This window comes from Lepisosteus platostomus, chromosome 28 (assembly GCF_059453375.1).
Source record: "Lepisosteus platostomus isolate fLepPlt1 chromosome 28, fLepPlt1.hap1, whole genome shotgun sequence".
Lineage (NCBI taxonomy): Eukaryota > Metazoa > Chordata > Actinopteri > Semionotiformes > Lepisosteidae > Lepisosteus > Lepisosteus platostomus.
The window spans coordinates 9,537,163-9,564,266 of record NC_142638.1 but is presented as its reverse complement, the minus strand read 5'-3'; the positions used below and the strand labels follow the sequence as shown (position 1 = coordinate 9,564,266).

Sequence of the window (27,104 nt, the reverse complement as noted above, 5' to 3'; positions counted from 1 at the left end):
GAATTCGACGAGCAGCCTTAACCCCGTGATGCGCAATTTAAATTGTTCGAAGTTCAAAAGCAAGGGTAAAGTTTATTGAATTTCCTCCGACGTGCGTTTATATAGCCTTACCGTCGCACTAAGACGACTCTTGCGCGGAGACGAGGCAAGACGCTGAATTCAAGGGAGGTGTGGAGCCTGTCCGGCGCCAGGCGATGGATAATTCAGTTGGGTTCTGTATTATCTATGTATCTCCGTGTGTGTGTGTGTGTGTGTTTGCCGAGAATAACGAATTTAAATCATTTGAAGGGTAGAGAAGAGAAAGCATTTTTTCAGGTGAATCACCCCAGGGAAGTTGAATTATCGTCTGAAGGCCTCGGGTTTATGTTTAAAGATATTTCGTTCTCTTCTGCTTTCTTGGACTCTTTCGTCTGTGTGTTTAACTGTGGGCCGTTCAAACCACCAGCCTCACCTTTTGGCGAACTCCAGGCCTCTTGAATGTATTTTGCAAAATTTCTATATTTGGTTGGTAAACGTTAGCATCGGCGAAAACGAATTCTGTGCCCTTTCGTTTTTAATGTCAGACTAGGTTTGTATTTTACGCTGGGTTATAAGTGTTAACTGGCTATCTGGGCTCGCACGCCTGTGATTGACAGCTGTTCGCCTTTTGTTTGGATGAGCAATAATGGAATAGCTGTGCGCGCCCGCCATGTTGAAAACGCACCATTTTAAGACAGGATGAGAGTCTCAGACTGAAGAATCTGAATTGAGAGAAACAGACTCTTTAGCTGTGGGAGGGATGACTCGGTATAATTAGGTTTATTTTCCTTGGAGAAATTATCTCGCTATTTCTACCGTCGCCCTGTAACGTTGCCTCCTATAATTTAACGACTACACTATAGTTCAGTCCCTGGGCATAATTGCAGTGAATCGAAGAACCGTAGCTCTTGCCAGATTTCGCATTCTGTACCAATGTGACTATGAACAAAATGTGAGAGTCCAGTCTGAGCCGTGTTTACCATCTTACAAATTACATTATATACAGAGAGGCGGCTTAATTCAGAAGGATTTGACTGCGCTTCAAAGTATCTTAGCAACCGTTTCTCTCCGGATGACGCCTCAGGGTGCATGTGACGTCACTTTCCCAGCTAGCCCAATGGCCTTTTCCGAGAGTCTGATTTTATGCTAATCTTCGCCTTTGAACCCGAGGAGAGCCGAACTGCTGTGTGATTTAGGTAGTTTCATGTTGTTGGGCTGCAAGTTTATAATCACAGGAACCTGAAACTGCCTGAATTACTCCAGTTATTTAACGCCGAACCTTCTGAGAAAAAAAAAAACCCACGATAACGGTATTGGAGAACAAGAATCTTGCCATCTAGAAATTTATTGATTTTGTAAGGAAAAACCCTTCTTCGGTTGTGACGGCTTTTAAATGAAAACCGACAAAATGATTTGTGAATACTGTAAAAAGTGGAGCCGGTGTCCACAGGTTCGTGTGTCACTTTCCCAAATTTTTTCAGACTTTAAAACTCTGAAAGCTACGTCCTGTAACATACAGCCTCTCGCCTTGTATCTGCAGCCAGCGCTATTCTCAAAATTAACTGGCCTGCATTTACGCTTTTGGGTTTATCAATCCTGCTATAATTTTCAACAAAAACTTTATTTTTTTGTAACTAGTTATGAGATGCCTGGGGACTTTACGACAGATTCCCTTTGCCTTCAGCCTGAGGGGAAAAAAACTCTCTCTCGGCTTGTGGATACTCCAAAAAAATAAAACCGTGCTTTTTAAACGTTCAGAACAGGACAATCCGCTTTCAGTTGAATTATTCACATGCGTTTTGAAAGGTACGCAGGCTGGTACAATACAGACACGATGGGAAACATATATTGCTTTAAAGAATGGTTATGGTTTCATGGTGTAATAATGGAATAATTCAATTCAGGAAAAGAACAACACAGCAGCATTCCGAAAATGTCCATATTTATTTACTTGGGGAAAAAAATACAATTTTTCGTTTAATGAGAGGCTTACATGTACAGGACAAAAATGTAGACAAAAAAAAGGGCCACTGAGTTTAAATATCTTCGGATCCGATTCAGAAAAGACACAATGTTTTCCGTGCCTCATTTTTGTGCTGTAATTAACCCTGCGTTAATGAAATATATTATATATATTATAATATATATAACAATATATAAAATAAAATATAATATATAGAATAATATATATATATAACAATATATAATATAATGTATTGCGTCTTACCCTAGTTTTACTTCTTACACATCAGGATTCGCGGAATTCTATGAACGATATGGCACTGTGTCGATTTTCAGCGCTGTGTCGATTTTTAGTGCCTCGCTGAGGTGGTTTCTTCTGCGAGATTCTCCCAACAGACGAGCGACAACACAAGAATATTTGTGTGCAGCGCTCCACCCCGCTTTCCCAGCCGGTACAAAGGAAGCGTGAACTATTCAAAATACGAAGCAACATTATTGTTAAAATAATTAGTTTTTCGTGTTTTTTGGGTGTGATATTACCCCTTATTGCTGAGCAACGCTTATAATTGTTATTATTTCGGTGGTGCGTTTGTCATATGGAAATGAAAATCATGTTTAAATGGTGGGGCACGACAGTTATACTGTTATATATTCCCAGGGTCTACACATCTGCAGTAAGGCGTATTCGCACATAATAATAGCAACTCTATTTATTAAATATCTTAATGATATTCCTGCGTTTTCGAAGTTTGGAGCGTGAGGAATTATTTTTATTATTACTACTACAAGATGTTGTGTGTCGCTGCTAATTGTTTTTCATGTTCTTACAAATTTAAAGAATACGAATTCAGGGACTGTTTTTCAGAAGAATTCGCCGCTGTCACGTTGGTGTTTCAGTAGCAGGCTCAAATCCTAACTCGCTTAAATAACACCGAAAAAGTTTAAAGGCTTTACTCCACCCAAGTCAGACAATGTGCAATATGAATAGCGATGGTTCTTCTCAATAAACATCCCTTTTTAATAATCGTTATCAAAACCACATGCTTGAGTACACGCGCATATACACACGTCTAAATCTAGATATCAGGAGAGTATAGATATTCCAGCATATATATGTCGTACCGAATTGTCTTAAGACTGTAATTCGCGTGATACTTTAATTTGTAAAATCGAACAGCCCATCACAAACCACAGCGCTGGTCTGATCTCTCGGGTATCGATCTGGAAGGTGGAGCTTTGATTTTTTTTATTTATAGTCAGAAATATTAAGGGGAAATTCTGGGAAATAGATTTGGTGGGGAGGGGAGATAAAACACGGGCCATGTGATATTTTTTTAAATTAAAGCAAGTAGCGTTTTTGTGTCAGATGACGTCGGCGATACGAAATAATTCAACATGATGTCTTATGTTCGAAGAAACCCCGGTCCGATGAAGGCGCAACGTCTCGGCGCCTGTCGTGTTTTCATGTTTCACCATGAAAATCGCAACCTGGCCGCAGTCGGCACCCACGAAGAGCTACACTTGGGTTTCTGACAAAACCGATTTACGGCAAGTCGTCCCGGGCCTGCGATTATTTTACAGTTGCAGTTTTAGCCGGGATTGTAGGTTTGTCGTGTCTTTGCCTTGCGGATTTGAGCGAAAACTTGCAGTTTAGAGCGGCGGAGAGAATCACCTCTGACCTTTGACTCCAGTCTGCATGGCAAAGGTCACCACATTTGGACTTCAGCTACAACTTCAACCACAATCCTCAGCATAATGTATATAGTATGGATCTTTTTCAGCCATATATATTTTCCGGAGAAGGAATCAAAGTACTGCAAATCCACGTTGGCCATACCGTATTCTATCTAACACGCCACTCAACCTGTTACTAATAGTTAACATATGAGGATTTTCCTTCTTCTCCAGAAATGCAGTTTTATTTTAAGGCTGCTGTGTCATGGCACTGAGAAAAGAGTTAAATGTAACTTCGCTGAACACTCACAGTCTTAGCACAAATTGAGTAGAAGATCAATCCCTGTGTTTCATGGGTTTTTTTTTTTTGGAGGGGGGGGGCGGACGGGTGTTTTTTTCTTCAGATGTGACGGCGGGTTAGACCACAGCGCTAAATATCTTTATTAATTTGGCGTATCCCTCTCTCCTCAGCCTTCTGAAACATCACGGCCAACAATGGCAGGAGGCGCGAGGGAGAGAGTGGTGCCTGAGCACGAGCACCAGTCTCCTCCGCAGTCTCGTGCGGGTTTACTTTTTTTTTTAAATAAAAGTACCCGGATAAGACATTTCAAAATAAAGAAATTCGATTTCAACTTTTGTTGTTGCTGTTTTTTTTAAAAGAGAAAACGCGAAAATCACTCCGAGCAACAGAGTCGCCGCTGTTAAGAAAGCGGGGCGTTTCTCCGTCAAGACTGTAGGTTAAAAATTCCACTTGGTTGTTTTGGTTTAATAAAACATGTCATAATCAGAATTTCCCTGTACCTTCTCTGTCATACAGCACTGAATAGTTATTTATGACATTTCTGCAGCAGAAATTCGTGAAGGCAGCTTTTTGATAGCCTGTTTAAACGGTTATAAAACACCCGAGCATAATCTAAACCATATAATTTTACACGTTTACCTTCCCTTCTCGCTTAGGGGAAATTTGCGTCCTGTAGTCGCACAGTGTAGTAATTCTTTAGAGAGAGACTGTGGCTCTCGAAACAGGCAGGAATTTCCTACTGCGCTACAAACAGCCCTGCTCTGTGGCTTTGTGTATGTCTGTACGTGTGGGGGGAAGAGTTTATGAAGAAAGGTTGTTTTTTCGAGAGCGCAGAACACCCTCGTCTATAAAACGCTCTTTCCTCGACGGTGGAAAAAATATGATCTGTGCGAGTGTGCCTATAAAGGACAGTCTCTTGTTAATCTGACCCCCTCTACCTCTCACTTGTATTATTTTTTCTTGTCTGTAAAATTCGTTTTTAGATACTTGTCCTAGGAGAGAGAGAAAATCTCCCCAGACAAGCTCAGAGGATTAGACCGAAACGAAAATATACAGAATTATGTGTCCATTATATGCCTATTAGAACATTACAGACTTGCAAACGGTAATATAGGTTCAGAGAAATGACCGTGAACATCGTGTAATAATTCAAATAAAAAATGGTTAATTTACATAATTAATTCACTATAATGTTTTTCATATTTACTAATGCGTAAGCAAGTCTTGACTGCTCTAGACAGTATCAGTTGTGCAACGCTGATAATATCTTAAGGTAGTTCTCTTTTTCTTAACGAAAAGTCTGGAATTGTTAAGTGTTTGGGCACAAACTAAGAATAACTACAGTATACCTCGGTGAATGGGGAAAACGCAGTATCCTTTAACAGACCAATGGCACCAAATCATAAAATATTACAGTACAGGCCTCTTAAAGACGAAAGGAAGAGCGTCGTAACTTCCATTATTTTTACAAATTACACTCGTTCGCATCACTGGTTATATCTTGCTAACTCGGAAAGCGAAACGACGCGGAGAAAACTCTTGGGCGGCGTCGCCCTTAAGGAATGGAAATCTTTAACAAGACTAGCCTTTTCACACACTGGAAAAAAAAAACAACAAATCAGAGGGTTTAATGTTCTGCTTTTCTGCGCTGCGGCGATGAGCGCTGAGCAGGATGGGCTCTTTAAGTAAAATGGTCGCTATCGCGTGAAAGCGGGGCCGTGCCGGCGGACGCCCGGGTATCGCTGTAACGTGCCAGATCTTTCAGGTTAGGTGGCGAATCCTTCAAAGAGATTTAAAAGAACATTCCCAAACCCATCCCAGCTCACCTGCTCCGCCGTGTCGTTGCATGGAGAGTTTGGTCCTGTACCGCACAATACGTGTTTATGTTTATATTCACCATTTCTACTGCGTTTGATGAAAGTTTTATGTCAAAGAAGAAGGCAGATCTTGAAGCAGTGCCGTTTATGGTGTGCTCCACAGGCAGTATATCAAGCCTATAAAATCAAAGCTGCCGTTTTTATTATAGTATTTAACTACCCCCAAAAAAAGTTTAAAGTAGTTTGTTCCGTAAGTACAGAGTGGTTCTACGCGGGAGCGTTTAACGCGCTCGTAAAGAAAAAAATGACAGTTAATTTTCTAATAAACTGCTTTTTATATGAAGACAAACACCGTCGAGCGAATTATAACAAACCAGCTACAGTGCAGACGTATGGGGAATGAAGACCCCCCAATTATAGAAAAAAACATTGCGAGAGATGGAGAACAAAATAATGGCTTTTTTTTTAGAGAAAATTGGAATAATATCTCTGGTTGAACGTCGTGACGGATTTGAAAGCTGTTTTGGAGCTCACCGAGTTAGCCAATAAAATACAAGGCACATTAGTAACGTGCTCATCAGCCTGAAACTAATTTAAGTCTGTATTTTTCAGATCTCCGCTTATTGCTGGGCATGTACAGAAATACGTGCGCGCTGTGTTTATGATCTTTATGCAGCGCAATTCGGTTATTTTGCCGTTTCAGATCGCCATGGTTACACGGCCCGTGCGCTGCTTTGCATATTGCATAAACATCGCAAATTATGTAAAAAAAATATAGATAGCGCGAGAAGAGGACAGCGCCGTGCTGCCCCTCGGCGGATTGATTTACGCCTCATTGACGCTTTATCAGGAACACGAAAAAAGTCTGACCAATCATTTCGCTTCGAGCTCGCTGCACAGTGAAGCAGCTGCACTTTGTTGGCGAGGAAGTTGGGAAAAGCGTAGTGTACAAATCGAGATCTGTCCTCTGTATTTTTTCCCTTCAATGAACCGTGCTTTGTATAATGTCTGAGAATGTCCATTTCTGGAGCTCTTAGCAGTTACTATGTCGATTCCATTATAAGTCACGAGAGCGAGGATCCGACTTCAGTCAAGTTCTCCAATGTACAGTATCCAAGTCCCAGGCAGCCGGGAGGACACGCTGAGCATCCAGAATTTCCTTCCTGTAGTTTCCAGCCTAAACCTCCCGTTTTCAGCGCGACTTGGAGTCCGTTTAATCCCCACTCTTCCAATGGTTTACCGGCTGTCTACCACTCGTACATCCCGGCGCAAGCGATCCCTTCCCCGGACAATAGATACCTTCGCACTTGGCTGGACAGTGCCCCGAGAACTGAGCCCCTGGCCGGACAGGGACACGTGAAGCTGGAGCCGCTGTTGGGACACCTCGGGGAGCCCCCCAAGCTCGGAGGACAGGACTACAGTTTGGAGTGCCCCTCTGCAAGGGACATTAATTCCAATCAAGGCTCCGGCTTCGAAGACAATAAGGATATTTGTGAAGGTAGCGAAGACAAAGAGGGACCAGATCAAAGTAAGTAGTAAACCGAGGAAGTAAACAGTCTGTAAAGCGTTTAAAAGCTGCCATAAAACTAGAACAAAGCGGGGCAGACCACAGTAACACACGCAGCCCGAATGTGCTTCAAGTGAATTTTTGCTGTATTGCATTTTCTCTGCATTGCTTCTTGAGCGCCTGTACAAGTGCATTATTAATGCCGACTCACAGCCGTCTCCATTTTTCAGCGACCGAAGTTGTGTGCTGAACTCGCCTTCAGATTGTGTCCACCGGCTACCAGCTCACGTACGGACACGCTGTGTTGTGAATTTCTACCGCACGTGCTCTGTGCCCCTGTCTCGTTCCCCCAAGTCCCCCTTATCGTGTGTCGCTGCTTCAGAAATCATCTTCGCCACCGCGATCACAACACTTAAGACAGAGCTCGCACTGTACTGATGACGGACATGGCGTTGCACGGGCGGAAGAAAACCCCCCAAAACATCTTTCTGCTTTTCCTAAAGCTGCTGATGTATTTATTAAGAGCGACAGACGGACGCACACACGTCAAGTGAAAAATGCAGAAATACGCGGTAAAATAATAACAATGCGTTAAGCATTATAAGGAAAGCCCGGCGTGTCAGGGAGAGACGAATTTCCTGGAGCGCGTCCAGGAGTCATGCGTGTGTAAATATTTGTGATGGAAAACGGGCATTTTTTTTTTGTTGGATCGTACGAGCTGACATGCAGCGCGCTTAATGAGAACCCTGGAAAGGAAGTTGACAACAGTTCAGCCAAAATGTGGGATGCGTTAGCATTTTTTTATTTCCCTTGCACAATTCTTTGGAAGACGTTTTCCCGTGCACTGACGGCAAAGATTTTGAAAATCCCGTCTTTCTGTATTTTTGACCGAAGGGCTAAATGTTACTCAGAGGGAACGAGAGTGACACCCCCCTCCCGCCCTAACCCACCCAAGACACACACAGTCTCTGCCTTGCTCCTCATTCATGTATGGCGTTTCTGTAGGACAGGTCACTTAGCAGGGGAGAAAAACAAAATCGAGATTTGTGAACAGCAGCGCTTTGTGCTGTGGGCTGAGAGGCTGTGCTCGGTTTATCAGGGCCTCGCTCTGCTCGGGGAAGACAGTGATTTCTGCGCGATGGCGAAGCAAGAAACGTTTGGAGAGACTTACGTGGGTCCTTTAAAAAAAAAATGTGTACGCGCACAAAAGAACATAAATTGCATCATTCCGGTAAAAGCCGAACCCCTGCGTGCATGCTCAGTGCAGCGAGAGACAGGGTGATCTGAAAGGCCTGTTACTTTCGGTTTGGCTTGAATAATTAAAGACGATAGTGAGGCCGAAATCAGCGTCGATTTTAATTCGTCAGAGTTGCCTCTGTAACACAACATGAAAATCTTCATGGTCACAGTGCAACAGAAATCCCCATTGTGTCGCGCTGGGCGAGCCTTCAGAGCAAGCCGCAGAGCGAGAGCAATGAAGCTGAGGAATTCTCATTCCTCTCAGCGCCTGCAGTGACTTATAAGTGAAAAACCTCTTTGGCCCGAAGGTTTATTACGTTATAAGAGGAACAGACATTCCCATTAAACCGCGCGATGTGGGCTCCATGGGACTGAGCCTGCTCCTAATGCTCAAAGGGAAGATGTAATATAAAGGGATCTCAGGCTGGAGAGAGGTGATATATGAGGCCTTGATCTGGAAAGGGCTGTTGCTGAGCGAGACATTTCCACGGGGGAAGTGTGGCGTGTCTGTGTCAGCACAGACATCATAAGAGTGCAATCACTACGTCCCTGTGTCTTTGTTCCTCAGCTGTTTAAACTAAGGACGTTTTCCTGGTTGCTGAAGGTACCAGCAGCATGGTATTTCAGTGTTTCAAAAAGCAGGACAAGACGTGCAAGAAAATGCACGAAACTATCCATCTTTCCCCCTACAACGCCTGTTAACAATCATATTACACACGCAGGAATATTGGTCTATTTGTAATTTAACATTTTAAGCCATAAACTTCAGCATATTTAAGACACGTAATGCAATCTGACCACACACGAAAGGGCTAATGGATATATTTATAGATGTGGCCCGTGCACTGATGGACAGGAGGGAGCTGTGATGAGTGCTGTACCATCCAGTTTGTTCCCTGATTGATTACATAGCCTGGCTGAACAAATACGTTTCAGATATTGAATTTTATAGGTGGGCTTCCTCTTCCAAACGTACCCCAACATTCCCCCCGTGTTACGTTGTAGATAAAGGCCGGTATCCCCGTAGAACTCTTTGGTGTCTCTGGACAGTCGGAACACCGCAGGAAGTGAGATCGACTGATCTGTGAGAAAAACACGACCGAGGCGCCTTTAGCATTTATCAACAGTTTCACCCTCCTAATTACTTAATACGACGCGAAAGTAATTTTATTCTCAACTTGTGAAGAAAACAATGTCTATCTGAACCAGAGGATGTCTAATTATAAACGCTATTCAACCCCCCCAAGCATATTAATTCGAAGTAGTATTTACAGAGCGGGTAACGGAGGAGAGAAACTACAATGTTAAATTCAATCTGACTGCATTCCTGTCAACGGCATGACGAGAGCAGGGCCGTCTACTGGGACAGAGTGCTCATTCAAATCTGCAGCATATTTTCCAAAAAAGGAGACAATTGTCTGTATAGAGCAACTAAATATTCCGGGAGGGACTATTCCGCTGTGGTTTCTGAAGAGGATTGTGCAACCCACTCGCTGCTGTGCAGTTTAGCATTTAAGGGAAAAAAAGGGCAAGATTATTCTACACGATCTGCCTTTTCTCTTGAAAACATTTTTGGTCTCCTCTGAAAAAGAAAGAGAGTTTCGGAAACTCCAATACCTGTCCGGGACAGTCCAGATGAGCAAAAACTCTGTTCGGTGTTCCTGGCGTATTGCCGCGGTGATACTTTAGTATATGAAAGGATAATCAAATATTAGATTATTTGTATATTTTAACTTTCTCTTTATTTTGTGGTTCAGCTGTAACCCTAGACATTTATAGTGTTTCACAGTCGTAGTCATATAGTAACATATAATAACAGTAATGTCATTTAGTAACAGCAAGAGCGGGCGCACAAACACGAATAACATTCATAATAGTGTGCAACCGTTAGCATTTCAACATTGCACAACATTTCGTGCTTTCTGTGTAACATTTCAGAAGACGCCCCGTGTTGAACGTCTCCTACGCAAACCTGTCTTCTTTTCCTGTGCCAACAGATAACCCGTCTGCCAACTGGCTGCACGCTCGCTCCTCCCGGAAGAAGAGGTGCCCGTACACCAAATACCAGACCCTGGAGCTCGAGAAGGAGTTCCTCTTCAACATGTACCTCACGCGGGACAGGCGGCACGAGGTCGCGCGGCAGCTGAACTTGACTGAGCGCCAGGTCAAAATCTGGTTCCAGAACCGCCGGATGAAAATGAAGAAAATGAACAAGGAGCAGCCCAAAGAATAGGGCCGGCAGACTTCAAGGAGAGGGAGACGAGGATCCAACCGCATGAATAATCCGCCGGTGTTCACTTGTGAACATGACGTCCCCACCCCACCCAGCTCCAGTAGTATGTGTACTCAGTGTTAATAATTGTTCAAAGTTTCTTTCAACATTCCTGCTTTTAAACAGGCCGGCCCGTAACATTGGTATTAGTCAGCGAGCTTGGAGGGCCACCTTTGTATCTCAAACCTTTTGCCTGTCCGCCTGTGAAGTAATCATTTTCATTTTAAGATTCGATGACTCCATCGCTATATTGAAGAAGGCTGCTCGCAATCTAGGAGAAGGAATTGTAGATCAGCGTGGCTAATTCAGAAAAACATTATTCTCACTCAAGTATTTCTGCAGAAGTAATAAAATCGTGCGCGCGCGCGCACACAAGTATGTCTTTACCAATTTATTGTCATTATTAAAAAAATATATATACTTTTAACTAACTTTATTATACTGATTTTACAGTATCCAGGAAAAAGAAATAAAATTTTAATGGTTATTCTTGTTTTGCAATATGCTATCCTCTGTGTTGCTCGGCAAAGCTAACAACGAGACATTTCAGTGTTAAGTTCGTGTGTCGTGTTAATAAGTTAATATACTGTAGGCTTATTTAATTTAGTTGGGCTACATATTATGAGCATTTTTTATAAATTGTTCTGATTCCGAGGAGACCATATTTATGCAAAGTTGTGGGAACCTTAACATATTTCCTTAAAATAAATAATTTTCTGTATTCGAATTGCCTTTTGGGAACCATTTAAAAGTAAACGTTCTTGTTTTTATCCGAGAAAGGGTGAGTGGTTGTTACGTGTTCAGCACACTGTCACAAAGTAGATTTGATTGTTAATTCTAGACGCACCTCAACATTGAACATTGTAGTAGATTTAATTTTAATGCGAAAAAAGTTTTTTTTTAAAAAAAAAAACATCAACAACGTTTAAAAATAGAAAATACCGATAAGCAGAAATCGAATAAACACGAGGTGGGATATAGGAACAGTTAATTTTCCTTTGGTTGAATGTGTCGCGGAAACAGGGAAGGGGACATCGCTGTTTGATGCAGCTTCGTTTTTTTTTTTCTTTCTTTTATCGAAGACACAAGACATATTGTAAAGGAGTAAATTGTTTACATTACGACTGTCATCACGGGCGTGTTAAATAATTCTTGAAGGCATATTCTATACGTGTGTAGGAATCCGGCATGTCGCACAGTGTTGAAAACACCACTCTGAACGATTCAAACGGGGCGCGACTAAGGGTGCAGCAGTTGTTTTGTGTGCTAATTTATTGTTATTAAAGGAATAACCTCAAATCTTTCTATTGCTATGCGGTTTCTACTTTTGTGAGCGGCATGGGTGGGCGAGAATGTCAGGTTATACTTGAATGAACATTTTTGTCTCAATTTGCTTAATGTTTACATTTTCTTTTGGAAGCTGAAGAACATAGAGGTGGTATTTCGACTGGTGTCGTTATGTTTTCATTCGATAGGTAACATAGATGGTGTTCTTGTTGTTGTTTTTTTATATATCTCTAAATGTATTTCCTTTTTTTTGTTGGACAATGGCTAATCTGGTGCTGAGATTCTTTTACGGTGTTTGAGTCTGTCCTTAGTACGTCTGGAGTGTTACTGGAACCTGGGCGCAGTTCCCGCGTCCTCTTCCTGAGCTTAGCTCCTCTCTTCAGAAAGAAAGAGATCCAGAAACTGTCTATTTGAAAGTATGAACTTTGTTATTGTGGTGAATCCTTAACTCCTGTCGGTGGATAGTTCTCTCCGAGGAGAACAGCCGCATTTTTCCTTCTGTATTGTTGGTGTATCTCACGAAGTTGCAATGACACTGTAAATGCTGGATTCGTAATAAATCGTTTACATCTAACAACGTGTCGGTATTATTATTATTATTATTATTATTATTATTATTATTATTATTATTATTATGTTGCAATCGTAGAAGATATTGTGTTGCTGTCGCTGGTTGCTGATGTATTCCGACTTACTGCAATGGGAAGACACCACAACAAGAAACAAAATATGCTCTTTTTCTCAGATCTTAATATTAATTTTTTTTTGCCATCGGTCTGCTACCGTGAAGAGCCCGGGCGGGGACGCGAGGGAAGCCGGAGCTCATCGGCCTTTTGCGGGCTGTCAGTTTTGTTTCGGCTTAATTAAGGGCATGTGTTTTCAAACGTGCATTCGTGCTTCCAAACATTTGTGTTGAATTTGAGAGCTGAATCTGTGATGATCACGAGATGTTCCTCCGAGACCGTTGGCGTCATTTAATATCTTTATAGAATAATCCCGGACCAATCTGGTTCTTATTGACAATTACATTTCAGCTGCACATCGTTCAGTCTCGCAGCATTTGACTCTTAAAAATGAATTTAATTATAATGTATAATTTACATAGATTCTTTAGTTTTATCAGTGTATTAGAAATATTTTGTATTATTTATGACATGAACACTAGGCCTACAACATGTAATATTATAACATTCTCGTCTGTGATTTATGTATAATATATAGATTATTTTTTTAAACAACTGAAACTGCTAGATTTATCCAATTATGCCTATCATGAGCATTAGTTTTCTTTTACAATTATTCAGTAACGATGGTATGTGTGTCCATATGCGTACGCACATAAACCTCGCGTTATTCTAACGATGATCACAGATTGATTTCCAAACGGCGGCTAACGTTACAATTCTAACGGATAAGATGTGTGTGTGCCAGATCCTCTATTCACGTTTACGCACGTTCGTTTTTAATCCGCAATTAAACCTCGGAAGCCTCAGTACATCGCTTCGTCAAACTGCAGCTGCATTCCTCGCACATTGAAACATACCAAATAAAATGGAAGTTGTGTATTTTTTAAAAAGGAAAAGCCGTCCCTGCAGTGAGCTAACTGGTGTGGGTCTTTACGCATCACACAGGGAAGAATGCCTTGATCGCTTTTATAAACAAAGCGAAGAAATAATATATAGAGAAAGGGACACCTTTTCCACATCCTCCTCTTTACTCTTACAGTAATTAGGCATTTTTTGGGGGTGCTTTCTGGGGGGTTGGGAGGGTGCAGGAACCGGACCACCATACACGGGAGAAGCAGAAATTCAATGCGGAATGCCGCAATAAAAGAATATTGAGTGCAATAAAACTTTATAGGGTATAAATTTCTGAAGGTTAAGAACTAAACGGCTGTAAAGCAAACACGACGAGGGGAAAAGTTTCAAGACCTCCTAAATAACAGTGTTGGAGGTGTCGCGCCAGAGGCGAAGTGTCCCGCTTTCGGGACGGGGACACACCTCTGGCTTCGTTTGTCTCCAACATTTGTTGTTTACGGGGCGCTTTGCAGAGGCCGGGCTGGGTTGGGGGGGGTTACCAGTGTTCCCAGATGCTGTGGAGAGTTTCCGAGCTCGGAAAGCTCTTTTTTCCCCCCTCTTTGTTCAGTATCCGAGCTGTTCTTTGACTGCCAGGGACTGGGCCATAAAACGGCACACACATACACACACAAAAAGGTTCCGACGAGACGTCTGGGAGAGGGGATCGTAATCTGTTTACAGCCCTGCTGCCACCGCGCTCGGAATTCCATTTTACAGCAGAATGCCCGATTGTTTAGTCTCGAAATCGGAAACAATGGTGGATTTCAAAAGAACAGGATTTTGTGTGTGCGTTCCTTTCTCCCCCCTTATGGCCTATCTCTTTTGTCCCCCCCTTCCCCTGCTTTGTAATAAAAAAAATGTAAAATATCGTAAATATTTCCCTGGCCGATGATGTTTTTTTGCAATCACAGCAGCAACAGCACCGTATTGCTATTAATGATCGTTAACTACATTGTAACCGCTCCAAAATGACCTATATCGTGAATTATTCTATCTGTTGGAAGAAATTGCACCAAACACACTCCTTGTGAAATGCACACGTGAGTTCGAGAGGCGACGTTCTCCCCCACCGTCAGTGCTTAGCTAAAACTGCCGAGCATTCCTGTGGATTATTATGGATTAGATGTGTTTTCTCTTACAGAAAACGAAAGGGATATTAAACGTTTTCCACATCTGTGCTGCTCGAAAGGGAAAACATTTCAGCTGAGAAAATAACGATGGGTCTAGTTGGTTTTCAGTCTGGCTTCAGCGCGGCGATAAAACCACGTGTAGTTTTACATCTATACCACACGATGGCGATATTGCTCCACCAAACTCCTGCGGTCATTGTTTCGCGTGGTACCGGAAGTCTTTTATGCCTACAGAAAAGCTACTTTCACAGCGAGGTAAACTTGATAGTCAGAGAAATCTCTAGCTCTGTTTAGGGGATTTGGAGGGAATGTCAACGGAGGTTTAATCCTTCGATTTCGTTTCGTCAAGTAAGCAACTAAAATTGTAGATTTTAACAGATCAATTAGTTTTATTAGTTTGTTTATATCATATATATTGTTGGGGAGCTAATTAGCAGTATGGTGCATGGGAAAACGAGTTTATCGTATTTCTATATATATATTTTAATATACGTGTGTAAGGAATTCAATTAAAAACCCGCATCTATAGAATAACGTTTTGCGTTTAAACAGGATGTTAAAAACGCAAAAGATAATGCATTTTAGATGAAATGTTGCGGGCTTTTTAGCCCCGCATGTGTTCAACTACTTTCGTGCTTTAATTCGGTGTCGTGCTCCTAAAAGGATTAAAAACCCAGTAACTACATGTTGACCTACCGGTTTTGCTGAAACTGAAAAATAGCAGCTGAATAATCATTACATCCTACCTTGTCTTATACTTCTTCGAAAACACGGCTTAAATTGCAATTTGCGTTTTAGATTTCTCGCGGGCCTCTACTATGCCTAGGTACATACGTTTTCAGATAATTTAGGGGCTGGTTTCACCGTTCTTGATGAGCTGTGTGCATCTAGACCGGCGTAGATGTCTTATTTATTTTAACATTAGGCAGTCTATGAAACTGAATGATTTGCTTGTATGAGCAGCAATATGCTGTGCATACTTTTAAAGGCGATGCAGATAAAACACAGTGTCAGAAAGTAGAAGTAATATAATTGTACAATGTAATATTATAATGATGGGCTCGGTTCGAATGAATTGAATAAGCAATTAGTTTGTTGAAATTGCAAGTACTGGGCTGCGATTGTTGTAACCGTATATTAAAAGACTTTCTGTCTTGATAGCGCTCTGCAGGACTGCGAAGTTGAAAGTGTAGCCTGTTCTTCACTGCGCAACTGTTTCCAATTCTTTCAACTGCTGCACTTCTGTGAAACACCGAGTCGAACCTTTTTATGTAAGAAATTAGACAACCATTTGCATTGTAATCAATTTTATTCACAACACATGGAGGAACAAAATGAAACGAAATTGTCTAGGAAAACATGTTGTTACAGAACATACACTAACACATTTAGCAAGTGCAGATCAAAGAGACAAATTTCATTTTTGTTTCGTATTAATAGTCAGACAAAAAAACTGGGAGATTTCGACACACAGAGTGAGACAGCAGCACTAGGACAGGACTGTTTTACTTAAACGAACACTCATTCAAATTCACGGATGAAGTTTTTTTACTTTTAGATTGTTAGCTTATGTATTACACAATCAGTAATGTCACGCACTTATTGAAGCCTTCTTAATATTCTGTGCTAATTGCCTTAGAAGCAAGAAATTTTTACAAGGACGAAAATGAACAATGCGGCGTACTGTGTCACTTTGCAGAAACATTAGGGTTCACAAACTCCCAGCATATTATTTAGATAAACTCGTGCGTGCTTCTGTGTTTTATTCGTATAAATAGTCCCGCTCATACACAAACACACGCAATTTGCGAGAATATTCCCTGTTATCTCATAGTTGTATGTACACTGGCACCCCTATGAATAATTTCGCTTCAAGTCGCTTCTGCTTTGTTGTGCCCATTCAGCACTATTATACTGAATACGAATCTCATCCTAATTATCGCCATATGTCTTTTCAAATTTAGAGGAAAAAACTGTAAAATGCTGACAACAAATAAACTGAACTCCCTCGTCAAATCCCGGATACTGGGTTTGCTTTGATTTGAAATGAAATCTGCGATATGTGCAAGTTTGAAATGTAGCTTTTCTCTGTTATGAATGAATCACCGTACTAAATAAAACGAGCATTATTCTCGTTAATAGGGGCTTAGGCAAAACTCAATTTTTACGGCCTCTTAAGTCGGAATATTAGCCAATCCATATTGGAAAAGTATTCGACCACGGGTCCTGTGTGCGAGCACCTGGGAACAATGTTAGTTAAAATATCGGGTTTTCTATAACAAAACACATAGCAATGATGCTTCGTATTGAAAACACAATAAAATGACAATTAAATACTTGAGGATTTCTGCATCAGTGGGGTAGCTCCAAGTGAAACCTTTATTTTATAGCGCTAGTCGTGGAACCTCATAAAATCTTAACAGCCTTTTCTATCCCCTCCTTCTCCGTCTACACCGTACACACTACAGGCAACCTTGGCGTTTTATTACATTTTATAGTTTGTTAAACCGTTTACAGCCGCTTTGTCTATTACACAAGCAGCACTTTCCCTTTCCGAGGCCTTTAAATCTTTATCAATAACATATTTATAAAAATATGATCATTAAAATGTTAAATATTACTACCCCCGTCTGCCTCGCCTGTGCCGCAGCCGCCGGAGTTCGGCGCTTTTGACAAGTTGTTCTAGAACGCCAATTACGTTTATAGGACCCGTTAAAACTGATAGTAATTAAGTCGTGTACTTTCACAATTTGCCAATGCGACCCTGACATTTAGGGAGAGAAAAAAAAGAGAGCGAGGCGAATCCACCTCGTTAGAATTTCAAAATTAACGACGGAGTGCGTCTCTTTTCAGTTTGACTATCAGCGACTCCTTTAAAATCAGTCTTTTTTTTCGGGGGGTGGGAAGGGGGAGACGGCGCGTGCTCCAGATCTGATGCAAAGCGGCAGATATCTCATTAACTAAGCCGGTTGAATATATTAATGTGCAAATTCTCCCCTCCTCTCTCTCCCTCTCTCTCACACCCCCCCAAGCCCTCCCTCTCTCCCCTCTCTTCCCCTCGCTGTCTCCGTCTCTCCCTCTCTCCACAACACAATCGCGCAGTGCAGTGTCCGTGTGGAAACGCCGAAGCCAATGGGATGAAGATCCGATAATAGATGCAAATTATCCTGAAAAGACACTGCAAAATATGAAACAACTCATTTGCGGCTGAGTAAATCACGGAAAACTGTTTATGAACTGGCAACCCTTACTGGAATTGTAATGCGGTAGAGCCGAGTGGTGGCGATTTTATGGAAGTCGACAATGATAGTGGCTTGAAAATTTAAAAGGGGTTCTTAAAAAAAGGCATTCTTGGGATTCCCTGAGTGTTGGCGCCGCAATCCCGAGAAACGCTGATTTATTTATTTATTTTTTTGGGGGGTTATATGAGAAACTCCGGCTCCTAAACAACAACAACAACAACAACAACAACAAAAGACACAGCAACAGCGGCCAACAACGTACAAAAAAACATGAGCTCTTATTTTGTCAACTCTCTTTTCTCCAAATATAAAAGCGGCGATTCCTTACGTCCTAATTATTACGAGTGTGGTTTCACGCAGGAACTGGGGAACAGACCCACTGTAGTCTATGGACCCGGTACCGGTGGAACTTTCCAACATCCAACTCAGATTCAGGAGTTTTATCACCACGGCGCGTCCACGCTCTCCGCCACCCCTTACCAGCAGAGCCCGTGTGCCGTGACCTGTCACGGGGAGCCGGGGAACTTCTATGGCTACGACGCTTTGCAAAGGCAGACGCTCTTCGGGAGCCAGGAGGCTGACCTCGTGCAGTACAGCGACTGCAAGCTGGCGGCGAGCAGCATCGCGGACGACACGGAGAGCGCCGAGCAGAGCCCGTCTCCCACGCAACTCTTCCCCTGGATGAGACCTCAAGGTGAGACCGGAACAGGACTGGAGAGGCGGCGGCGCGGGTCGCAGGGAAGGGTAGCGTAACTATAAAGAGAGGGAGGGAGGTAGAGAGAGAGAGAAATTCTCAGCGACCATAAAGCTGGTATTTCCTGTGAGTGGGAATAGAGACAATAGCATGTTGTTTTCTTTACCGTTTTATGGTGTCCAAACTTGTGAATCACTTTATAGTTTAATGGCCCTAGCAGAAAGGGGCACTGTCTCCCCTCGGCTTCCTTCTCTCTCCATGTGGGGGATCACTAGCCTGCATCTGTGTCTGTTTGTATTGACAAAGTTTCTTCCTCTGATATGCCCTATCAGAGTGCAGAGTGTGTATTCCAGTTACTGTGTGTGTAACGTGATGTACGAACATATGCTAGATATATATAACTATACACACGCGTTTTTGTATGTGGATTGTGCACTTGTGCAAGAGGTACGCTTGAGGTTCATCACAACTGGACCAGGAAAAGCGAATAAAATATTAGTGTGGCCGGACTGGTGGTCTCGTTGAAAGACTGCCTCCAGGAAGGGGTTTTCACAATGTGCCTGAATTCTGATGCTCGTCTTTTCTAAAACGTGTCGCCCGCTTCTCTTCCCAGTAGCTGCCGGACGGAGGCGAGGCCGGCAGACCTACAGCCGCTACCAGACGCTGGAGCTGGAGAAGGAGTTCCTCTTCAACCCGTACCTGACCCGCAAGCGGCGGATCGAGGTTTCGCACGCCCTGGGACTGACCGAGCGCCAGGTCAAGATCTGGTTTCAGAACCGGCGGATGAAGTGGAAAAAGGAGAACAACAAGGACAAATTCCCCAGCAGCAAATCGGAGCAGGAGGAAATAGAGAAACAGAAGAAGGAGAAGGAGAAAGCGGAGGGGGAGCAGACGGCCGAGGAAGACGGGGAGAAAGAGAAACAGATTTAGGCGAGCCCCAGAAATGGACGAGCGGAGGAAGACAGCTAAAGGCCACCGACTGAGGCGATACAGCGCGCCGCTTTCTCAGAGCAACACTGTAACCTTCTCGCGTTCCTTGTATAAAATGCTGTGGAATATATATATATAGGGAAACAAGAACTGGCGGAGGCGTTATTGTATCAAGTGTAAGATTCGTTTGATGAAGCGAAAACTGTTATCCCACGGAAAGAAATATTTCTACTTTTTACCAGATGTCGGAAAAAATATCGTAGTGTAACGAGAAACAAAATAGCTTTCTTATTTGTGGAAGACTTAAATGTGAAACCTTTTTATTGTTAGGATATCATCATTAACAATTACATTTGGCAGCTGTATAGTTTTTTTTTTATGTTATATGGTGCACTTTTTTATCGTTCTCATTCATGGTATTCTAATAACGTAGCAAATAATGAATTCCCAACAACATGAAACTGCCTATTTATGCTGTAGGTTATTCTGTTTTTTTTATGTTCTGTCCTTCGATTAGTCTGTTTTAATTAATAATATTTTGTTGTTCTTGTTTGGTTTTTTTTTTCAAGTTTGGGACTAAGCATGCGCACAGTGCATAATAGTGATTGAACAGACTGTAAGGTGATCTTTCGTTAACTGTGAACCAGAATGTATACTGTACTCGTGAATTAGTTTATGGAGGCCTGGTGACTCGCTTGATTGTTCTTCACTGCTCTGTTCTATTGTCAAAGCCTGGAGGCTGCGGAAGAGAAGGACACAATAAAGTTTACAAGCGAAATCCCGTGACGGCACAGCTGTCCTCCTGCTTCCTCTCTGTCGAGGTGATCCTCTGGTCGGGCCCCTGTCTTTCCACAGACACCCCACATAGCCCCGTCCCCACAGTTCCCCCACAAGACGAGAGGCAAACGGGGGCGCAAAAGCCTTCGTCTTCTATTCCCGGCCTGAGAAAAGCCCCCCACCCCTCGCTGACAGTAGAATAAGATGATCCAGACCTAAGCTCACTCCAATATGAGAGCAAATTTATTTGCGATTTAAGTTGCCTTTTTTAAAAAAAAACAATTGTAAGTAAAACAAAACCCCAACACGATATACGACTAGGTACCGATAGTTACTCGCGTCCGACTTTGTATTGGGCGACTGTGGCGGACGGAGCACTAAAATCTGAATGATTTGGTAAACCAGACCTGTGAAACCTTTTATTATGGTTGTGGCAGCAGTCGGGCAAAGACACCTCACAATCACAAAGAAAAGGAACAGGCGTTAATACCGGGATACTCGTGTATCAATGGCCCATAGGCCTATTAACGCATCACAGGCGGTGATATCATTACAGTTATTATGCACTCCGAGCTGTATTCGCGTTCAGCTGTACCCATAAGTTCTTCTAATGGAACATCTTCGGAACGGAATCACGTGTTCATTTAAAACTCTTTTATTGGGGGCCGGGGGGGTCTTTGGTGGAGGGGGGTTGTGCGTCAAACGTTCCTGGAGGTGGAAAAAAAAATCCGAGTTTCATCCTCATTGCTGGAAACCACGAGCTTTTGTGCGGCCGGTGTAAATGGATGCTCTGAGGCAGAAACTCTGCAACAGAGTCTAACTCATTAGCTGGAGCCCCGGACGAGCCGACAGACACACCGGCAGCCGGGAGAGAAGCGCTCGCCCAGATAGCAGGGACAGAGCGCCGTGTGTGGGGAGAGAGAGGGAGAGGGGGGGGTATATTCGCAGGACGATGTTTCGAGGAGAAAATCGATGCTGCAATAAATAGGTTTCTCTTTATGTATGTGATGCCTCGCAAATGGTGGAGTACGTTCTTAAATCTGATTTTTTTTCCTCTCTGCACCTCCACCGACCCCAGCACACTCCAATCTCGCTCCCCGGGACAGAACGGATTACGGTCCAGGCTATAGTTTATCGATTTGTGTTTGCGAGCTCTTGCCTCTTGCACACGCGGATCTTTAGGTTACATAACGTAAATTATTTAACATTTTCTAATCTGAGCCGTACTTCAGATTTTCCACAGCGCCGAAGATCTGGGAAGCCCCCTTTCCATTGGACCACCGCGAGTCACGTGCCCCCTGTCACGTGAACCCTGAGGAAAAAGGGGTGCTTTTTGGTGTAAATCTGGACTTTAATTCCGTAATATATCACGGTACCTCGTAAAACCGACACTAAAACGTCCCGGCCTACAAATCACCCGGCCAAATTATGAGTTCATTGTATTATGCGAATGCTTTATTCTCCAAATACCAAGCTGCAAGTTCGGTGTTCCCAGCTGGGGTCTTCCCCGAGCAAACTTCTTGCGCTTTTGCGCCCAGTTCTCAGCGAACCGGCGGCTATGTCTCGGGCAACGGTGCCACTAGCTTCCCCTCCTCTATGCCGGGGCTGTACAGCAACGGAGGCAGCGTGCACCCCCCGAACCAGAGCGTGTATTCGGCCGGCTACGGCCTCAACACGGGCTCCTTCAACATGCACTGCTCGCCCTTCGATCAGAACCTGCCCATGGTCTGCGCCGGGGAGCCCTCCAAGCAGGCGTGCGGCGGCAAAGCAGAGCACGGAGACGCTGAGCAGCAGAACGAAGCCAACTTCCGGATCTATCCCTGGATGAGAAGCACAGGTATGTGATTGTTGGTGTCGGGGGGGGGGGGAAGGCTATTCGTTGCATGGAACTAACAACAATGATGAAGCACTCCTCGCCAAGACAAAGCGACCTTTTAAATTGTGGTTTTAAAAACGCTATAATTGCGCAGTGTCGAGTCGCCTTTATGACGTTTTGCTAAAGCAGATCTTTTATTGCTATACGACCCCCCCATAAACCTATAATATTAGTCCTTTGCATATTCATTACAGAGAGTGTTGTGGAGAATGCACCGGATTCCTCAGCCTGACTTCGGCGGGTCTCTGTGCCTGAATTTCGAAACGGAGTAACGACAGATCTGCCTTCTGATGTGGATCTGGTTTTACCGACGCCGTATACTGAGGGTGCCCTCGTCTATTTAAAAAAAAAAAATCTATACGAAAAAAAAAAATTCGTATGTTTGCGCTGTTCTTTTTTTCCCCCTCGTTCAAATTGCGGGATCTAGTAAAAGCTTGTAGGGTTATTTTTTTAGCCAGCACAGTTTTGCCTGTAAAAAAAAAAAAAATGTTTTCTCGTTCGGTGGAGTTATATTGTTTAGAACGGTGAGCGAATCGCGAATGGCTTCTTCTGTTGCTGTTGACAAATGCTCTCCGATTACCGGGGGGGTATGAAGGGTTTGCATGCCCTGTACACAGAAATTCTTTTTGATTTTCCAAGCGTTCGAGTCAAGCCGTAATATGTTCTTCCTCCACGCCTTTGATGTTCGGAGGGCTGCGGCCCCGGCCACCAGAAAGCCGTGGAGAAGTAACACGTATTTTCTTTCAGGCTACACGTCAATATCATTAGCTAATCCACTCGGTCTGTGTTGGCCTTTTTTAAAAAAAAATTAACCGATCGGTAGCAAATGCAATAACTGTAGTTCGGAAATGAGATGTTTTTGGTTTTGTATGTTTTTTGTCCATTTGCGTGTTCTGCAATCACTGAATGCCCCAAGAGCCAGAAAGAACAGCAGCCGCGTGTCCCGGTGTATTTTAAATCTCGTGATTAATTAGGTCTGAAGATCTTCTATGACAGCAATCGGCTTTCACTGCAGTTTTGGCCCCAGCCCGCGGAAAGTTAGCAACAGTACATTGTCAACAAGAGCAACTTCTCTCTCTCGTTAGCCGCCGGGGTGGTGATATAGCAAGACTTAATAGTTTTAAAAGAGATACGTCTTCATTAGCTCGTCTTAGGACATTAATAAACACCTACTCATTGACACACACTTCCAGTGGGGCCCCACAAGTGCCTGTAATGATATTCTATATGAACATAAAATACAGACGATTTCTCTTCAGGTGTAAATATCTTCATTTTCCGTATTATTCCTAAGCAATAAAAAGTTTCACGGTTTTTTTTTTGCCATTTTGGATCCATCTCCCAGTCAAGAATGTGACCTACAACCCCTCCTTTTGAATCCAGTTGCACCTTCAAGCTTCGGTTAGCAAGTAGGCCCGCTATATGTTAATGAAAATAATTTCCCATCAGTGATGAACTCTTCATAATCGTTTAATCCAGTATACTGTATACATTTTAATGGAAGGGCGGTTCACAAAATGAATGTTCAGTTAGTTTTTTTTTTAATTATTGCGTTGCAATTAAATATTAGCAAAAGGTGTGTCGGGGCAGTATTGTTTCCTAGGGGCCTGTAGCTGAACTAGCTCTGCTTCGAATATTTGTAAAAAAAAAAAAAAATAACATCTGACGTCTGTGTGGAGTGTTCAGTTTGAATATATGTACATACTACTTACAGTTTAACATTTCGACATTGATAACAACCCAGGGGTTTTATGAAGCTTTCCTAAGAATAATAGTTCAAAGAAACAGATCTAAGAAACGTCTAGATTTTCATATTTGATTCCAGCTGGTCAGGGGTTTTGTCTCTGTTCCACAATTGAACACTTCTGATACAGTAACTCGTGCTGTTTATGCAAGTTATAGATCAACACGCTGCTGTTGTTTAGAGGCTCGCCTCGGAGACAGCGATAGTCAGTAAAATAGTCCAAAACATTAAACTGTGATGAGAATGCACAGCAGTCTTAACTCACTAAAATTTAGTGGCCTTTTCTTCTGCAGGGTTTTACAGCCTTCATTTCACACCGTCACACACACACACACTGCTGGCTAACAGCTGTCTCCCCCAAATTCACTTTTTTTTGTATCCAATTTTAGCGACTTCAAAGTAGAAACAAGGGATCTGCAAGCACGGCGTGTTGGGTCGAACTCACACCTGTGTTTTGAATTGTGCCGAATCAAAGTACATTTGGGAAAACCCATCTTTAATAGGGATTCTGGAATATATATATAAAAAAAAACAAGTCAATGTTATAGAACGAAAATACAAATTAAAATAAAAACCGTGCCGTTGTGCGGAACAACGAACATTTTTTGGAATGTCTCACCACCAGAGAAGAAGCAGCAATAGAAAAGGGCTTTAGTTTTGAGTGTTTGTTACAGCAGAGAAAGACGGAAGTACGTAGACCCCCAGCTCTGCGGTGCACAGAGGTTACTGTTTAACCTTCCCTCCGTCACGTGTGAAGTGAGGAATATTATCTTCCATATCTACCTCGAAATCTGTAATTGCTGCCTCGAACAAACGATTGAACTTGTTGACGCAGGAAGATTTTCTTTTTTTGGTAGCTCCTCTAACACGTTCTGACAACGTTAGAGTCGCTGCTTTTTACTGGGGGGTCCGAGTCGTTAAAGCCGTCTCGCACTCTGCCGCGGACCAGTTCCCGATGACCTCAGCGTGGGCTGCGCGGGGCTTCTTGAAAGCAGGAGAAAATACAGGAAAACAAAACTAATTCCCCTTTACAGGTACAGAGATGTGGCACTGACAATTATATTACTACTACAGACGGGATATTTTATCTCAAACATTTCAGTTCTGTACTTGTCCTTGGGTGTATTTTACGCATCTAAAAACTCTTAAAATAATCCCCAGGAATATAAAAGAGTCTATATAACCTGAGTTACGACCCCCAGCTATGTGCACGCTGCACACGTAAAGGGGATGTAAAAATCAGACCAACTGCAGCGTGCTGGGTTTTGGATTATCTTCTAGTGATTGAACCACGCGTTAATGCCTTACAATGCTTCACAATAATAATAATAACGGTGTTAAAAGTTGATACTAAGGCAAATTGCTGAGTAAAGTTTGTTCTGTGTGGTTTTGCTGTGACTGTCTTTGAAACGAATGCCCGATATAAACAGAGAGAGTGACTAAACTTCCAAGAATTAAATATAAACATAATATATATATATAATATAGTTATATATAACAAAGTGCAAACATGGTCATTTTTTTATTCCGTGCAATTTCTTCCATTGCGGTTTTTTAAAGATTATTCGACATGATATGTATAATATGTAGGCGATGATAATAATAATATTATTATTATTAATAATAATAAAAATAAAATAATTATAATAATATAAAGCCGTTGTGAAAGTTGTAATATTACACGATCGTGGATGAATAGTGTGGAACTGCCGGTGGGTTAGTTCATATTTACTTGTTGTCGGTGCAGTATTGGCTGTCGCAGGTGTTATTCTAGCTGGGTTAGTGAGGCAGGCTGGCGTTCATGTGCTGATCAATAAGTCCCCGATGTTTCTCACACGCAGGCACCGACAGGAAGAGGGGCCGGCAGACCTACACCCGCTACCAGACGCTGGAGCTGGAGAAGGAGTTCCACTTCAACAGGTATCTGACACGGCGGCGGCGCATCGAGATCGCGCACGCCCTCTGCCTGACCGAGCGGCAGATCAAGATCTGGTTCCAGAACCGCCGCATGAAGTACAAGAAGGAGAACAAGAGTTCGGGCCAGAGCCCGTCCGCCGAGGACAAGCCCGGGGGAGAGGAGGAGGAGGAGGAAGAGGAGTAATGAGCAGCTCCGCCGCACCGACCCAGAACTCCGACAAAAATCAAACAAAATACCTACAAAATAAGACTGAGCATAGAGTGAATAGGGGGGAATCGCGGCGTCCCCTTTTTGCAAAACACTGATTAATAAAAACACAAAACAAGAATGAAACAAACAATACTACCTACTACACGTAATGTTTTGTACATTTAGAGACTGATGTGACACCTACCTATGAAATGTAATTTGAACTCTTCAGTGAGCGTAATCGTGGAAAATAAAATCGGCATTTTTATGTTGTTGTTGTGGCTGTTGTTGTTGCTGTTGTTGTTGGTGTTGTGTTAGGATGTAAACGTCGCCATTGATAAGTGTCGTGCCTATACAAGCAGCCTGACCCCCGAGTCGTTGTCGTTGTGTCGTGTCGGATTAGCACTGTTTCACCAGACAGAGAAAAGCGAAGCTTTTTTAAAAATGCGGTAAAGGGATAGGGTTGCCCCGGTATATCCGATATAAAAGGAAGTGTACATACATGACACATTCACCTTTTGTGTATTTGTGTATATATATGATTCTTTTTTTTTCTTCTGTAAGCGCTTTCTTTGTCTTTTTTTTTCATTCAAGAAAAGCCTGTTTTTGCGTGTGTACATTATAAATCCTGTACAGTGGACCACAAGATGTACTTATTGATATTTTTGTCTGTATGTTGTGGAGGAATAAAAAGTTGTGTAAAAAACGCAAACAACTGGTATTTTTTTTTATTGGTGCAATTCTTACTTTCCTGCCTCAAATGCCCGCTTAACATAGCGTCGTATTAATACGTCAAAGAGCCTTGAAAAAAACACTATATAAAACCTGCTGTGGATATAAGCACCTAAAAATGACTTTCCACCTCTCTGCGCATCGCGTTCCTTTAACAAATCAATTTAAAAAACTTCATATACGTGTACTGTATACATACTTATATAGATCATAGACAT

The 27,104-nt window shown here is 42.6% G+C and overlaps 3 protein-coding genes and 1 long non-coding RNA gene across 7 annotated transcripts; 3 read left to right on the top strand and 1 right to left on the bottom strand.

Annotated features, from left to right (window-relative positions):
- Positions 1-85: 85 nt before the first annotated feature.
- Positions 86-12,654, top strand: hoxb9a (homeobox B9a). Of its 3 annotated transcripts, XM_088622940.1 has the most exons (4): positions 86-206; positions 3,396-3,528; positions 4,126-7,300; positions 10,516-12,654. In XM_088622940.1, the coding sequence occupies exons 3-4, from the start codon at positions 6,787-6,789 to the stop codon at positions 10,749-10,751; spliced, it is 750 nt and encodes a 249-aa protein (XP_088479066.1). In that variant the 5' UTR covers positions 86-206; positions 3,396-3,528; positions 4,126-6,786; the 3' UTR covers positions 10,752-12,654. The 3 variants fall into 3 exon arrangements, with proteins under 3 accessions (XP_088479066.1, XP_088479068.1, XP_088479067.1); XM_088622942.1 differs by lacking the exon at positions 3,396-3,528; XM_088622941.1 differs by lacking the exon at positions 86-206 and having other exon boundaries at positions 2,238-3,528.
- Positions 12,655-16,074: 3,420 nt separating this feature from the next.
- On the bottom strand, positions 16,075-18,590 carry LOC148638819 (uncharacterized). Its single transcript, XR_015930952.1, has 2 exons — positions 18,507-18,590; positions 16,075-17,951 (listed from the first exon to the last, which is right to left on the bottom strand). It is a non-coding gene; the product is annotated as an uncharacterized LOC148638819 (long non-coding RNA).
- hoxb8a (homeobox B8a) lies at positions 17,862-20,428 on the top strand. Of its 2 annotated transcripts, none has more exons than XM_088622905.1 (2): positions 17,862-18,720; positions 19,334-20,428. In XM_088622905.1, exons 1-2 carry the CDS (start codon positions 18,297-18,299, stop codon positions 19,648-19,650), a joined length of 741 nt encoding a protein of 246 aa, XP_088479031.1. In that variant the 5' UTR covers positions 17,862-18,296; the 3' UTR covers positions 19,651-20,428. The 2 variants fall into 2 exon arrangements, with proteins under 2 accessions (XP_088479031.1, XP_088479032.1); XM_088622906.1 differs by having other exon boundaries at positions 17,866-18,720; positions 19,337-20,428.
- A 755-nt stretch (positions 20,429-21,183) lies between these two features.
- hoxb7a (homeobox B7a) lies at positions 21,184-26,869 on the top strand. Its single transcript, XM_088622924.1, has 2 exons — positions 21,184-22,264; positions 25,889-26,869. The coding sequence occupies exons 1-2, from the start codon at positions 21,856-21,858 to the stop codon at positions 26,146-26,148; spliced, it is 669 nt and encodes a 222-aa protein (XP_088479050.1). The 5' UTR covers positions 21,184-21,855; the 3' UTR covers positions 26,149-26,869.
- The last annotated feature ends 235 nt before the right edge of the window (positions 26,870-27,104 follow it).